At 37.6% G+C, this 15,691-nt stretch overlaps 4 protein-coding genes and 2 long non-coding RNA genes across 17 annotated transcripts in view; 3 read left to right on the top strand and 3 right to left on the bottom strand.

The window, feature by feature from the left end:
• The window catches only part of LOC107995895 (putative mediator of RNA polymerase II transcription subunit 26), a 69,014-nt gene extending 65,942 nt beyond the window's left edge, over positions 1–3,072 (top strand). Inside the window, exon 9 of the mRNA XM_017053628.2 lies at positions 2,937–3,072. The gene's annotated coding sequence lies outside the window, so the exon portion shown is untranslated. The remainder of the gene's footprint in view (positions 1–2,936) is intronic.
• Positions 46–2,489, bottom strand: LOC107995968 (nucleoporin NUP42-like). 2 transcript variants are annotated; one of them, XM_017053777.3, is made up of 6 exons: positions 2,350–2,489; positions 2,245–2,293; positions 2,006–2,177; positions 1,836–1,922; positions 1,532–1,766; positions 46–1,432 (listed from the first exon to the last, which is right to left on the bottom strand). In XM_017053777.3, exons 1-6 carry the CDS (start codon positions 2,423–2,425, stop codon positions 288–290), a joined length of 1,764 nt encoding a protein of 587 aa, XP_016909266.1. In that variant the 5' UTR covers positions 2,426–2,489; the 3' UTR covers positions 46–287. The 2 variants fall into 2 exon arrangements, with proteins under 2 accessions (XP_016909266.1, XP_016909265.2); XM_017053776.3 differs by having other exon boundaries at positions 46–1,766.
• Positions 3,073–3,102: 30 nt separating the features above from the next.
• On the top strand, positions 3,103–4,722 carry LOC107995969 (actin-related protein 2/3 complex subunit 4). 2 transcript variants are annotated; one of them, XM_028665793.2, is made up of 4 exons: positions 3,103–3,245; positions 3,556–3,882; positions 3,970–4,140; positions 4,214–4,722. In XM_028665793.2, the coding sequence occupies exons 1-4, from the start codon at positions 3,243–3,245 to the stop codon at positions 4,217–4,219; spliced, it is 507 nt and encodes a 168-aa protein (XP_028521594.1). In that variant the 5' UTR covers positions 3,103–3,242; the 3' UTR covers positions 4,220–4,722. The 2 variants fall into 2 exon arrangements, with proteins under 2 accessions (XP_028521594.1, XP_061938129.1); XM_062082145.1 differs by having other exon boundaries at positions 3,970–4,722.
• A 321-nt stretch (positions 4,723–5,043) lies between these two features.
• LOC133667001 (uncharacterized) lies at positions 5,044–6,993 on the bottom strand. Its single transcript, XR_009832019.1, has 3 exons — positions 6,852–6,993; positions 6,712–6,766; positions 5,044–5,881 (listed from the first exon to the last, which is right to left on the bottom strand). It is a non-coding gene; the product is annotated as an uncharacterized LOC133667001 (long non-coding RNA).
• Positions 6,868–15,691, top strand: part of LOC107995749 (nuclear factor 1 X-type) — a 73,220-nt gene continuing 64,396 nt past the window's right edge. For all 10 annotated transcript variants that reach the window (XM_062082133.1, XM_062082143.1, XM_062082141.1 and 7 more), the window contains exon 1: positions 6,868–9,001. In XM_062082133.1, the coding sequence (XP_061938117.1) occupies positions 8,921–9,001 (81 nt within the window). In that variant the 5' untranslated portion in view covers positions 6,868–8,920. The remainder of the gene's footprint in view (positions 9,002–15,691) is intronic.
• LOC107995765 (uncharacterized) lies at positions 9,072–15,647 on the bottom strand. Its single transcript, XR_009832022.1, has 2 exons — positions 13,996–15,647; positions 9,072–13,896 (listed from the first exon to the last, which is right to left on the bottom strand). It is a non-coding gene; the product is annotated as an uncharacterized LOC107995765 (long non-coding RNA).

The following is a 15,691-nucleotide window of genomic DNA, read 5'->3' as shown; positions in this document are numbered from 1 at the left end:
AAGGTGATTGATAAGATTATTAAAAATGTTAAGTTATCAAATGAATTATAAGGATGCAAATTCTACATTTTATTACATATTTCATTACAATTTAGAAATGTCGTTTAATTTTTCGCATTCATTTGCTAAACGAACATTTCGTTAAATCTTATAAAAATTGGAACATTGTTGGCAAATATATATTATTTATTACTACAATCCTTTGCAATCTTTCTATCTTAATTGTACATGAATACAGGAAACAAATATCACAGCACATATTCTCCTAAACCAACCTTTTTGTTACATTACCTAATGTCTTTTGTAGGTGGTTTCAATGGAATTTTTCCGAAATTAAATTTCTCTGCCAAAAACATACTCTTTTCCTCAGCTGTTAATTGATTATCTAATGAGTAAACACTGTCATCAATAACAATTGCTGTCAATGTTGCAGTGAAAGACGGTTTTCCAAATGGTTCGTTTGTAGAGGCCGTCACGCTATTAGAAGTTTGACTTTGCGCGAAAGTACCAAATGGCGAAGTAATTTGTTGCGATGTAAACGTATTCGTGGTTGTAGTTGTACTTGTAACATTTGTGGAACCAAACGGTGAATTGTTCATATCACCAAATGTAGATGATGTAAATGGAGTAGTGGTACTAGATGTTCCGAAAGTAACTCCGGTATTTAGAGTACCAAATGTTGTACTAGAAGATGTAGCTGCTGTAGGAAAAGTTTCACTGGCAGTTCCCGTAGTTATTCCGAATGTAGGCTTTGAGAAAGCTGCCGTATTATTTGTTTCAAATTGTGAGGTCGCGGTAGCAAAGGGACTAGTAGTCGTTGAAGGCGTTATGCCAAATGGTAATGCACTAGAAGTGGAAATGGCGGGTGTAGTACCCTGAGCATTTCCGAACATGTTCACAGAAGGTGTAGAAGTGCCAAAAGCATTTGTAGGTTGTGCGGTACTAAAAGCGGGTGTTGTAGTATTTGATCCACCAAATATACCGCCAGAATTTCCAAATGTCGGTTTCTCGCCGAATATAGAACCAGAATTATTTCCAAAGGTTGCCGAACCGCCAAAAACTGGTGCTCCTCCAAAAGCAGGTGTTTCAGATTGTGAGAATATTCCCGAACTAAAAGTTCTTGAGGATGGAGTAACTCCAAACATGGAGTTGGTAGTCTGTAAATTTGAGGAACCGCCAAACGGATTAGCAGTAGAGGTTTTAGCTCCAGTGAATATAGAAGCATTAGATTGAGAGGAAGTGCTATTGAATAGAGAGGAAGAAGAAGTTGCTCCACTATTGAATACCGATGTGGATGCCTGAGATGTTTGCCTGGCGAAAACATTGTTCACTTGATTGGATGTTCCAAATATGCTGGGCTGCCCAAAAACGGGCTGGGAAGCTCCGCCACCGAAAATTGAACCAGATGAGCCAAAAGTCTGCGTGTTTTGTCCTATATTAAATGTAGAAGTGTTTGTAATTCCAAATATCGAATTAGTGCTGGTACCACCACCAAATATTCCTAAATTACTGCTAAAAGTTGGGGTACTACCAAATACAGGATTTGAAGTTGTGGTTGTTTTCCCAAAGATTGATGTATTACTGGTAGAAGTGAAACCTCCACTAAATGGATTGTTTTGATTTCCAAATGTTTTGTTTCCAAATACAGAAGAGGATGGAGTACTGCTTGGATGTCCAAGTTGAGGGGTTGCAAAAGCAAAACTGGAGGATTTTCCAGATGTATTATCATTCCTAGTATTTTTATGACCTGTTCCTAAAATTTCTTTCTAAAAAAAAAAAAAGAATATTTTGAATTATAACAAAGACTTATCAATTACTTATATAATTTTACATACAAGTTTAGTTAATGTTTCACGGGTAGGATTTTTAAAAGCTTCCCTTTTTGCTTTCATATCTCTACATAATTGTTGAAAATGTACTTTCTGAAAGAAACATATAAATATGCACATATTAAAAAAACTCATAATAATATCTTAATAGAAAGAGATGTATATGTGATACTAACTGCTTGCTCTACCATTCCAGAGCTTTGGGCTTTATACATTTCCCATCGTACTTCTTCTGGTGACAAGTCTTCCATGCCAGGAATGCATGGTTTTTCTTTAATCGGTGCAAAACATGATAATAACCATTGTCCTCCTTTTTCCGCGATAAGTATTTCTTTTGCGACCAATACCCTTAATTTTAAAATAAAAATTAATCGAATATTCCGTATTTATTATCAAACAAATTTATTTTACTTACGCCAAATATTCGTCATCATTGTAAGAATCAGCTTTGGTATTATTCCCTACTATAGAACAAACGTTTTAATGTCAGAAAAATATAAATAATGCTTTTATTTCTTACCAAAATTTATGTGATCAAATTGACAATACTGTCCAAATCGACAATTCCCTTGCAGATAGTATTTACAAACAACCATCGTGCATATGATTCAATGTGTTTAATCTTATTATGAAAATTTCGTCACACTGCATTTGGTGATCATATACAATATCGAGATGTTGATTTCTATGAGTTGCACCAGAGAGCGTAATAAATTCAATTTGGGAATTTAATTCTTTTATTTAACGAAAAACATAATTTTTTTGTTATATAAAGTTATCAGTCATTAACAAATCTTTTAATAAAAACATCAATTTTTAAAATCTTAGTTTTATGAATAAATAATGTTTCTATTTTTGAAATCTAGTGATTTAAATAAGATCGTCACGTGATTGGATCAGTCACAGTTATTTACTACTTTGTGTTAATATTCTAAGTGAAAAAAACGTTGTAATTAAAAAATAAAATATAAAAAAATTTTCTAATTCTCTAATCGTATTAAAAGAACAATTGAATTGTTTGATTATTAGTAAAAATATTTAAATGTTTGTGTTGAACAGAATTTCACAATAGTCATTATTTATCACATTTAATTACGCACGTTACAGGAATGCAGACGTATGTGTAAAAACATCGCGATGATTCTTCCACAAGATGCGTTCTAAATTCGGTCAAACTCGTTGATAGATTCTTTGCTCGATGCAATCTGAATTCGTGTGTTGAAAAGAGACACAAATAACTGGGTCGTCTTCCTTATCAGTGAACTTCGGAACACGCCCCACGCCGTTGAAATTGAACCGGCTGAACCCAACCCCTTTTCAGCCCAACCAACAGAACGTAATGTTTTCACGTGTTTCGTTTTTAAATTGATTGATTTCGATCAAAATACAAGTTATTCATAGCTTCTAAGAAAGATGGTAAGTATTATTTTTTTGATATATGAGAAATAGGTTATACTAACTTATGTGCCTCGAAATGATAAAATCCTTTATCAGTCAAATAGAAAATCCACGTAACAAATTTTCGTTAAATATTCAATATATTTTTTTCTCCATTGTAGATATATACTACTGATTAATTAATTAAAATAATAACTTTATAGTGATGACAAAATGATGTTCACTGACGAAAAACCTAAATTTGGACTATGTGTTAATAATAACATTCGAATTTCTTAATAATAATAATAATATTTTAAATTATTTATTTTTGATGTTTTTGTTACAGTCGGGAACGCTGAAACCTTATCTGGCAGCAGTAAGAAGAACACTTACTGCTGCTATGTGTTTGGAGAATTTCTCCTCTCAAATAGTTGAGAAACACAATAAACCAGAAGTTGAAGTACGAGCTAGTAAGGAACTTCTTTTAACACCAATATTAATAAGCAGAAATGATAAAGAAAAAGTATTGATTGAGTCCAGTATAAATAGTATGAGAATAAGCATTGCTGTGAAGCAGGCTGATGACCTAGAAAAGCTTCTATGTCATAATTTCACAAGATTCATGACGATGAGAGCAGAACACTTCATTATTCTCAGGAGAAAGCCAATAGAGGTAAATATTTTATCATATTATTAAATTAAAATTAAAAAAGAAAAAGCGAAAGAAATAATTAATATTTATAATATTTATTTATCACAGGGTTATGATATTAGTTTTTTAATTACAAACATCCATGTAGAACAAATGTACAAACACAAGATTGTAGATTTTGTGATTTATTTCATGGAAGAAATTGACAGAGAGATCAGTGAGATGAAATTATCCATGAATGCAAGAGCTCGCATTTGTGCAGAAGAATTTTTAAAAAGGGTTAGTACGCGTGATATAAATGTGAGATAAAAAAAATATAATACAATTGCTAAAATATTTTTTTCTATTCCAGTTTTAACTTTATGGACACAATGTGTTAGCAACATAGCAATAATCACAAATGCCAGGTCACTAAAAATAACAGTGCCCATGAATCAAGCTGGTTAATATGCAACCAGATGAAATTTTAACAGATTAATCTCTTAAACTGACTCTAAACGCTCCTTAATCCAAACACGCCAATTCCCATTGTTGTCCAGTCATGAAAAAAATTCATTCGAATACATTTCTCGATTAATCGCTGTTGTTCAGCTGTGTGTGTAACGAATAACAAGGCTGATGTACATGTAAGTACCATAACGGTATTAAATTCAGCACGCGCAGCCCCTCGTATGATAATCGCGAATATATTCGCAATCGTGCGTTTCTTTTCCCTAAAAAGAGGAAATTGAAACAGGTGGTATAGGAGTAAAGCGTGCAATTCCTTTTGCATTTATAAAGTTCTATTTATCTTACGAATCACTGTAACCATATTGATTTAATACTAATGTAAATACAAATAAACGAGAAGAATCATCGCCAGGACATGAATTAGGCCCTGTACCTTAAGCATCCTGAAGGTTAAGTCCTCCTATCATTTAATATTGGTCCTTCAACTTCAGGTACTTTTAAGTGCAATTATACATTATTTCATTCATTTTTAATCGTAATTTTTTTAATTCTAAATAAATTTTTATCACACTTTTAAGTTTCAATGTCAACCCATACAAATTTTTCAGTTTTAACAATATTATATTTATAATTATGTTAACCATAAATTTCTTTTCTTTTTCTACTTAATTTAGATACAAATGATGTATTTTAATATGTATCACATATTATATTCTAATTGAAAAAAATTAATCAAGTTTCTAAGAATTTTTTATTGAATTGAACAAAATAGTTTTCTTTTTAAAAATATTTTACCATTCTTTGAAAAACGCCTTGAAGTTCGCAACACCGCGGACAAGGAACGCGGGCCCCTTCGAACTGTGGAATCCATCACGTTCATGGCTACTCCTCTTTCTACGGGGAAGGGTGGCCCAATGGTGACCATTCGCTCAACGATACCATTCACCAGTAGCAGTTCGCGAGTTTTCCAGCCAGCAGGCATCGCGACCTTTCCTACGGTTCTTTCTTCCTTCGTTACAAAAAAGTGACGACGTTTCTCAAGTATTAACGTTTAACAATTTGCATCGAACGAGTGATATTCAACAAGATTGAAAACGAAGAACAACAAGAACCACCGAACGTCTTCAAATATTTAAGAAAGATCATTAATCTGGAGAGTTTTAAAAGTTCTCAAAGTGATAAAATTTCGTATATTAGAAGAGAAAAAAAGATGGAGAATCTTTCAGCCAGCCAAAGCTTATAATAACGATCTTTTCAAAAAGCCGGCGAACGAGGGATTCCAGTCTCCGAATTTTCCGGTAGCGGGGGTGTAAACTTTTAAGCCGTGTCGTCTCTCGGTTAGTTACGAACTTTTCCCCTGCGTTGGGTAGTTTTAAAGGGGGCACGTAATCTCGTTTCCCGTTGCTCGTGATTTCGAGATTACCGCCTATTCCTAGCTATATTGTCTAGGAGTGGCAGGGGTGGAAGATTGTTGACAAACTTCCGCTTTACGTGGGGTGTCGTTTCCGCCTGCATGGTGCAACTGAAGTTCTAGTCGACGTTGATCCTCTCGAACATCCCTCGTTTTCCACTGTGGAGAAAGGGGAGAAAGTATAAGTAGAAGAGACCTTCGAGCGCTAATTCCTAACGAGCGCCCAAAAATATACAGTGTAAAAAGAGAGAGAAAGAGAGAGGATTGGCTGAGGAGGAGCAGTGGCTGTAGATAGCTGGCGAAGAAGGGGGTCGAGGTAGAATAACAGGTAGAAACGAAAGCGAGCCGGATAAATAGAGGCTTACGAATTACGGGTCTTCCTAGCTTTATCTACTGTTCTCTAGATCCTCGTACGTATTGTTTTTTTTCTTTCTTTCGACTCAGTCCTATTTATTTCTTCGTTTTGATCAATTATGTAAAAGAGTTTAATCAACCGATTAAGATTATCGATAAAATAAAGTAGGTTGTATATTGATTTTTTTAAGAATATTTTAGTATTCGTTTCTTTCGTGGTCCTTTCGAAATACTGTTACAAAGATTCAGTGATCAGACTTGATAGACTCGTTCTACTTAACGCCGTTCTCCTATCTTCCCTAAATGTTTTTAAGCAGTTTGGAAACTCTGTTTTAATCCGACTTCTGAACTAAGATTATTCCAATTAAAATTATTCCACGCGAGTTTCTTTGCTAAATCTTTAATCCATTCTATCTCGAATATAATTTACACTTGTTCAACCATAAGTCACTTAACTAGATAAACGTATTCTAATTAGAATTTATCTACCTCTTTCTTTGCACGTTAAACGTGCAAATTCCTTTCGGCCAATCAATTTGCTTTAATTCTACTACAGATCTACTATACACTTGCTTACTCCACTTAAACTATCCCCACTACTTTCTCCCTCAAATATTTCATCACCACTGTCCAACCAGTTAATCTCGTTCCACTTGCAATCCCTCTACCAGCTTCCTCAAACGTAGTTCGCTGAAAAAGTAACAGTTAAAATTTCGAACAAGATTACTTCAAGTAATAACATTATTTAAAATGCTAGAATAACATTTATTCGCACCTGTTATAACTGATTTTCATATAATCTTTGGCACTATAGCTATTCCATTTCGAATAATAAATTATCGAAGTAATTTTATTCTTCATTACATTAATTCTCTTTATACAATCGTTTGAAAATTTTGATTCCGAGTCTCCAAACACAAACACCGCAAAGGGTTCATTTCTCCTCCATCTTCTTCATCTCCAACCCAAAAACCTCATCCATAAACGCAACCTTTCTCCTCTCTCCCTCCTCTCCGATTCTCCCTTTCTATTTATCAGCTCGCGCTCTAATTCTTTTTTCTTCTATCCTCCTCCTCTCTCCCATCCCCCCTCCCATAGCAAAATCAGCTGTTCCCTCTCCTTCTCTATCTCCCCACCTCTTTCTCTCCACGATCTCTATCCAACCAAGGGCACTCCTCCTCGTCGCTGGTCGCCTCTCCCCACCCCTGGGCGTCCGGCCGCGTCCGGACGCGTCGAGGCGTCCTCGCGGCGCGTCGCGGCGCGCTCCCGCGGCGGGCTTGCGCCCGAGCCGTCGCTTTTTACGCCGACGCCGACGCCGACGCAGCGCCGGTGGCTCGGAGTCGGCGTAGTCTGGGGCCTGGCGTCCTCCCGTACGGGAAGAGAAGCTACTGGGAGAGCCGAGAGAGAGAGGATCGCCCGTGTCCGTGTGTGTGTGCACGTCGTCCTCCTCGTCCGTGATCCTCGTTGTCGCGCTCCTCGGTCCACGCTCGAACAGAGGGAGAGGATTCTTCTTTTCTTCCTCGTACTTTTCTAAAAAAACTTGTGTCCGATTAAAAGAAAGAAAGAAAGAAAAAAAAATTAACGATATTATCGAAAATATATATACACATATATATATATATAAAGCTGGATCGTTACGGAAATATATATCGTAGAATCAAATTCGCAACCCCTCGAGGGAGATGGAATAAGAGAGGAATCGGAGGAGAGAGGAAGAAACGAGAGGAAGAGTGAGAGGAGGAGGAGAGAGACGTTCCGTAAGGGTTAGAGCCGGCCTGTTCGCGAACGGCGAAGGAAGGGGGGAGGGGGGAGAGCGGCGCGAGAAAGGTAGGGAAAGCGAAGAGGAATAGGGGGGGGAAAGAAGCGAGAGGAGTTAAACGAAGGAAGGAAAGGAAGAAAGAAAGAAAGAAAGAAAGAAAGGAAGACGAGGCTTCGCGAAGGAAGAAAGAAAGAAAGAGGGAAGGGAGAGGATATCGTAGTGGCGGACGAGTGAGGAGGATAAAAAGAGTGGGCGGGTGGGGGGAACGGGCGGAAGGGGGGATAGAGGGATAGAAGGACAGCTCGAGTGAGCGAGAGCGAGAGAGATAGGACGAGCGAGCCCCGTGTCTTGCGTGCCACGAGAGAGTATACAGAGAGGGCCTAAAGTCGAGAGTTAGGAGTTGTGGCTCGCGTGGTTAGATAGGATGCGTGTGCCTGGGTGCGGTGTTCCACCACCACCCGACAGCCGACGGTTCAGCGACAACAGCCAGACAACAAGCGACAACGCAAACTGCAACCGCTGCGACAACAACAACAACAACAACAATAATAATAATAATAATAACAACGAAAACATCGGTTCTTCGTTACAAGATAAAGAGTATCGCTCGAGTAGAAGCAGTCGCTTGATCGCGCGCGATCAACGGAGGTTGAAAGAAACGCCTGGTGGTTGCCTCGAGCACCACGGTGCCGGGTGTCTGAACGCGGACACGGCTCGTTCCAGCCGATTTCCGGCCCGGAGATCGAGGGAGAGACAACCGTTCGCCCCTGGTTTCTCCAACCTTCCTTCAAAGAGGGACTCGAGGATATCTTGGAGTCTTCGGTCGAGGGATAATACGTTGACCGTTGCTCCTTGGCTCGGCGGAGAGTGGAATACAATTGTTGTTGTGTAGTCGGGGAAGAGGGAAGCAGGTCCGTACCACGTATTATCCGCCGGAGAGCGGGTGGCCGACCAGCTGGAGCACCGTCCCACGGCGGCGTTCGTCGGCGTCGCGCGGCGTCGGGACGACGCTACTGGCGAGCACAGGCTCGCTGGAGGAGCGCAGCCGGCTTCAGCCTGTACCGCGGCCGACGTCTCAGCTACTCATGTTCATCCCGGATACACTGAGGAGCTGCATGGTGGAACCGGATGTCTCGACTTACCTGCAGGCCCCTTCCGTAGGACAGGTGTGCCTTCGACAAGCAAAAATCGAGTTATTTCTTCTTCTTTTTTTTTTTTTTTTTTTAGATGTTTATGTTTGTTTTTTGTTTTGTTTTGTTTTTTTTTGCAAAGATTGGAGTTACTAAGTTAAGGAGTTAATTAACAATAAACAGTGCTTCGAAATTGTAAAGATTTCGAGTTTCGAGTTGAATCCGCTTTTTCTTGGTTTTTTGGCTAGGAAGGGAGAAGGGCTGGTTCACGATTCGACTTAGAGCCGCTGCTTGAGACCCGCGCTGTGCAAAGCTGATGCTTTTTTGGTCCTTAAAGTTCTACGCGCCATGCTTTTACGCTTGTAAAGACTTCTAAAGGGTTCTTTGGTGCGATCGTTTGGGGATTCGTGGGTGGTTTTTTGTTGGAGTGGTGTTTGCTTGGCAGTGGATGGATGGAGTTTTCGGTAGTGGTTCGAAGTTGTTTTGGGAGTTGAAAAATGAGGTTGTGCTTTTGGAGTCGTCGTTTATCTTTTCTTCTTCTTCTTCTTCTTCTTCTTTTTCTTCTTTTTTTCTATGGAAAATTCATGTGACGTTTCGAATACATTCTTCTTTCTAGAAAATGATAATCGACGATAATCTTACAATCTTTTTCTCGTTTCGATTTGACGAAGAAGAGAGAATCGGGAGGGAGAATTGAAAAGATGAGAGAACACGTGCGGACTCGCGTGCGTCCATCTACGTTTTTCCGATCGCTCCCAAAGAGACGTAAACACGAGTGTTTTGTTTGGAAAGTTCGCGATCCCGGCTCTTTTCGCGGAAACTCGTCGAGTCTGTGATTCATCCGTCGAATTGTGCATCGTGGATTTACGTTTCATCAAATAGAACGGATATTTCTTCTTTCATCAAACACGGGAAAACGTGTGGCGAATCTGTCCTAGAATCTGTGAGAGCTAGAGCCCGAAAATTATGTAATCGTTTCCTCCGATTATTCCTGAGGAGATCGAGAATCTCATTTCTTCCAAAAACATTTTCTTTCTTTTCTTTTTCTTCCTTCTTCCCTTTCTCTCTCTCTCTCTCTCTCTCTCACGAAAAATAAAACAAAAATACCACGACGTATATAAATAATTTCTCAAAAAGACGATTCTCAGTTGTTCTGAAAAACTTCAACTCGACAAAGAAAAATATTCGTTCTCAGAAGCAGGATTCGCAAAACAAGAGAAACCGTTCAAAATATCATCAAAACGCAAACATTCTCAAACATTCCCAAATCTCTCAAACCGATCCGAAAAGGAAAAATGAGAAGACGAATCTTAGAAAATATCAACTCAAAACTCGCAATCTAAAAGAAAGATAAGAAGGTAGCCGCATCCTCAAACACCCTCAAACATCTTCAAACGCCTTCAAACACCTTCAAACACTTTCAAACGCGACCATTCAAAAGATGAAAAAAAAGCGAAACGCAGTATGTGAAAGACTTTACAATACTTCGATCCTCGCGGGTAGAGATTTTGCGAAAGAGAAGAAAGTAGAAAGGAGCCGCGACGCGTGACTTAATAACTTCGTCCCTACGTGCACAGACAGCGCGCACGCCTTTCCTCGTATCTTCTCCCGTATCTCTCTCTCTCTCTCTCTCTCTGCGAGTTGACACGCGTCAGCTGATTTTCAGCAATGCGGGCTTTCGTTTTGCGTGGCGCGGGAACGATGGTTAATTATGTAAGGAAACGCCTATTTATATATAGCCGATAATCAACGGTTCGTTACGTAACGGCGGCCCGCACGCTGCGTCACACGTTCAAAACTGTCCACGCCGATTTTTTTTATATTTAGATTCGCAGATTGCTTTTATACGCTTCACACGACGCGCCGCGCCACTCATCGACCACCGATTATGTTCATGTACGTTTCGATCCTGATCTCTTTGGTTTTCTTTTTGGCCAAAAGAACGAGAGAAGAGAGAGTGATAGGGGAAGGGGATGATAGCGAGAGATCACACTCCTCCTTTCCTCGTATTCTTCCACGGGAATTTGGATATTTTGTGATGATTGAAAGTAAGGATAACAGTTTGAAAAGGTTTGATGGTGTAGAGGAAAGGGATGAGAGTAACTTGAGATCGATATTTATTAGCGTTTTTTCACTTTCCAAGTGATGTCGAGTGATGTTGGAATCGTTTTTTCTTTTTTTTTAAACTATTAGACTTATTTAAAGTGAAGAGAGAAATGTCATACGATTGAATAATTTTTTAAATCTCACGATCGAAAGTTTAATCTATTATAGATTCGAAAGTATCTGCCTGTCGAATATATTAATGGATGAAATTTGAAGAGATAAACAAAATTTTGCATTATCGAAATCGTGCGCACGTATCGACTACTTTTTCCCCTAATTTCCCCTAATTGTCAAAGCGTTGGAGAAGCGAGTTCGAGCCGAGACGAGAGAAGTTTCGAGAACCCTTTCGAGGCGACAATCGGAATCTCGTAGCCCACTTAGGCGGTGAAATGTCGCGTGGATATAGCCAGGAGAAGGTTCGTTGTCCGCGTGCTCGTCTCCAGCAAACTTAGAACAGTCATTAGCGCCCGGGGCCGCTGATATTTGCTCTGGTTGGTGGCGCGTTCCGATACGTCGGCCGCGTGCATCAACCCCCGCGACTCCTCGATAGGAACAGCTAGGAAGGAAACCCACGTGACGAACGCTCAGTTTCCTTCCAGTATCGCGATATTCGCTCGGGAGAAGTGTCTATGGTGGGGATAAATTAGGAGGGAGGGGGGAGAAGGAGATAGGTAGAGGCGATTTGTTAAAATTTTTGTTCGAATTGTAATTTTTGATCATCGAAACGAAAGGTTCAGGATTGAAAACGATCAGATTTGCATGGTATTCGTTTTATAATTAAATTGTTTTGATCGAAGGAATAAATTGATTTATTTAGGCTTGGATTGTAATAGGATTCTTCTTATGACAGAAAATAAACACTAAGTGTTTGTAAAAAATATTTGAGATTCATTAAATTTGAAGGATTTTATTATCTTTGAATATTTATTCGTTTTATTGTTCAAAAATTCTATTATAATTTAAGACTGTAATATATTACATAATAAATATTTCTAAATTTTTATCTTTAGTAATTATTTATTGAATAAAATAATTATAGAAGAGTAATGAATTTATATATAATTTTATCAATTGATTATTAATTAATTAGTTTAAAATCAATACAATGAAGGTATTTTTCTTTATATCGCAATGAACGTAAATTAATATTGTAAACATGGAAATTTAGGTTATAAAATTGAAAAGTATCTCATGCTTTGATTTTCGACTTATAAACTTGAATTATTCGTAAATGATTCGATAGATTTAAAATAAAATTACATTGAGATAAATGAAAATAAGATGATCTTTCGTATTGTATATAGAGAAATCTCTCTTTCTTATCTTGAAAAATGATTTATTTGAACATGGCAAATGTTTCATGATTCATGAATGAGAATATAAGTGGCTTTCGTGACTGGAATATATCTTTAAATGAGTGTATTGCAATTTCATCGTGATAAAGTAAAATCGTTGGTTTTCTTATCGTAAATATGGATTTTCATTGATACTTTGTTGTGGATTATGATGAAATGAATTTTTCTGCGATACAGAAATTTTTTTCGTTTTTATCATTTTTTTTTTTACTTTTTAATCACTATCATCGTGAATTTAATTTATCCAACAATCTTAAAAGCCAAAAAAGATTCTCAAATATAGTATTTAAGTTACCTATGTCTTAACCAGTTGAGGGATAAATCCTTAAGCTCACTACTAGCAACCTAATCTTGTAACAAAACCACTTCCAAAATCCTTAACCATCTCTTTATTCCTCTCCACTTCTAGGCACCTGTGAATCCAACTTGTCCAATAACCTCAAAAACCAAACAAGATTTCATTAGTTGAAGGATTTTTTAAATTCACTATCAAGCAATTTAATTATTTAACAAAAGTCTTAATCATTTCTTTATTATTTTATCCTCCTTAATTATCTCTGATTCTAATTTGTACAATAATCAAAACCTAAAAACCTAAAAAAGATTCTTATGTGTAACATTTAAATATGTTTAGCTATATCATTTGAAAGATAAATTTTTAAAACTCATCATTAAACAACAAAATCAAAACCATTTCCAAAATCCTTAATTATTTTTTCATTCTTTAGATATTATATGAATCCAACTTATTTAATAACTTCAAAAATCATAGAAGATTCTTATAATTTTTAAAATCATTTAATTATAACTAAACTACTTGAGATATAAACATTTAAAGATTATCTTTACTAAGCAATCTAACCATTAAACAAAACTATTTCCAAAATTCTTAACTGTTTCTTCATTCCTTTCCATCTTTAAATTCTTATGAATCCAATTTTTAAACCAATAATCTTAAGAGGAAGATTTTCAAATATAATTTTTAACCAATAATTAATATATTCCTAATATAATTCCTAATAGAAATTAATGGATAAACCACATGAACAAAAATCTTATTTCTTCATTCCTTTCCATCTAATTTATCCAATAACTTTGAAAATCAAAGAAGATTCTCATGTAACTTTTAAGGCCATCAACCATTTCTAAGCAATTGAACCAACTTTTAAAGCTTCTCACATAAACAAAACAATCTTCAAAACCCTTAACCAGTTCTTCATCCCTTTCCACTTCTAAGCACCTGTGAATCCAACTTGTCCAGCAACCTCAAAGGCCAAAGGAGATTCCCATCCGACAACAACCAGTTCCGCTAGTCAAAGGGTTGTCCTCTTTCCGTTTTACTACCGGCTTCCAGGCAATTCGTCTTATCTCGTGCAGATATCAGCTATTCGTTGCAAGCGGCAGTTTCCAGTATCAGGAATCGCGAAAGCGAGCCAGAGTCTATGCATATAACGTGTCTCCTTATCTATTCTGGAAAAAGGAAGAAAATGAAAGAAAAAAAAATAAAAGAAGAAAAAGAAAAAAACAAAGAAGAATAAAGAAGGAAATCCATGTCAGTGTCTATCTTACGTAGAAGCGAGGAGTTTGGCTATCGATCGCCTCCGCTCGTCTTTTCCCATTCTTCCTCTTCTACTTCTTCTTCCTTACAAGCCACGCGGACCAGCGACAACACGCAGCGTGCGACGTTCGCTTCTTACTGCGGACCTTCGATCCCTCCTTACCTCGATATTTCGAGGGAATATTGCTTTTGGAAGTGTGAATCGCTCATTGGAATGTATTCCTTGGAGGAATGGTGGAAGTTGATAGAGTTTTGCGCTAGGTTATGAGAGTGTAGGGATAAATGCTCTCAAGAATGAAGGATTTATAATGGTTTAGTATTACAAACATGGACGACGTGTTTCGCTTCGATTCGTGAATTAAGACGAAGAAACGGTTTCGAGGGTAGGAAGTAGTAGAAGTTGAATTCAATTCTTGAGCGAGTGATTGAAATTTTCAACATCTTTCAGCAATCTTCTGATAATAGGATTTAAATTTTTTAAATCTTTTGGATATCTAGATAGAAGACGGTCTTTGAAAGAAATAAAATGGGTTTCATTCTTCTTTCAAATAGGTTTAGGCATTTTAAATTGGAAAGACGAGATCGAATTTTAAGGCTTTTGTATGTCTTCTTAACATTTCATGGATCAATTTTAAAACATTCGAAGAGACTCGAAGAATTTTTCGCCCGCTTTTGGTATCTCGATTCGACAGTTCGGGGATAGTACGAAGTCTTTCTTTGGGAAGATTTAGAATGGAATTTCCACGGAATCGAGGCGGGCCGATGCGCCACTATTTTTAGCGCTTCGAAAAATCAGTTCCATTGTTTTTTCGCGGGTTTATTGACGCGGAAAGCGGCGGTGGCTAGGGCAGGAGGCTCCGCGGGGAATTGGAACGTGGCAAGAATCAATTTTACCCGGCCTTCTTCCTCGAGTTTCGCGCAATTTGCCGATCGTCCCGCGGGACGTCCCTTGTTAGGCACCACCGCCTCCTGTCGCAGTGTAAATTTTACCCTCGACGATCGAACAATGACAGTTCCCTTCGAAATTTACCATAAATCTCTCCTCTTCCCGTAACGATAGAACGTGTTCAAATTTTCCATCAATTTCTACGACGGCGAGAATTTTTCCGAACGAAGTGTCCAAAGTTACTATTCATCATCCGTCGTTTTATTAATATTATCCATTTTACAATGGATCCCTATAAAATTTTAAATCTTGCTTTTGATTGTCCATGAAAAGTTGTATCTTCTAATTCCACCGTTTTAACCACACTGCACATATGTTTAGTTTCTTCAAATCAAATTAAAATTAAAAAAGTAAAAGTAAAGAGAAAGAAAAAAAATTAAAAACTCGAAACACTCGATAATATTCCATTTTACTCGACAATCACTACTTTGAAACTATTAGGTATATATAAGAGATGTCTTCCGATGCTTATAGTGTCCCTCGAAGAGGTTAAATTTCTCGTAACTTCATTCACGCCAAACTAAGTTAAAGATAGGTTAAGTGCTCTTCACTAAAATCTATAGAAAAACTATATAACCAAATCGTGCGTAAAATCGAGCATCTCTCGTCGAGATAAGAAAAAAAGAAAGATCTTTCATTTCGATCAATCGAATCAAACGATAAAAGTATACCAATCGAACTGTACGATCGAAACGAAGGATAGAAAGGGAGAGGAATAGCGATCCACGAAGCGAGAGAGCGGGATTGGAGGGAGGGACGCG

Source organism: Apis cerana, linkage group LG11 (assembly GCF_029169275.1).
Source record: "Apis cerana isolate GH-2021 linkage group LG11, AcerK_1.0, whole genome shotgun sequence".
NCBI classification, from domain to species: domain Eukaryota; kingdom Metazoa; phylum Arthropoda; class Insecta; order Hymenoptera; family Apidae; genus Apis; species Apis cerana.
The sequence above is the reverse complement of the archived record's forward strand: the minus strand, read 5'-3'. Positions and strand labels throughout refer to the sequence as shown.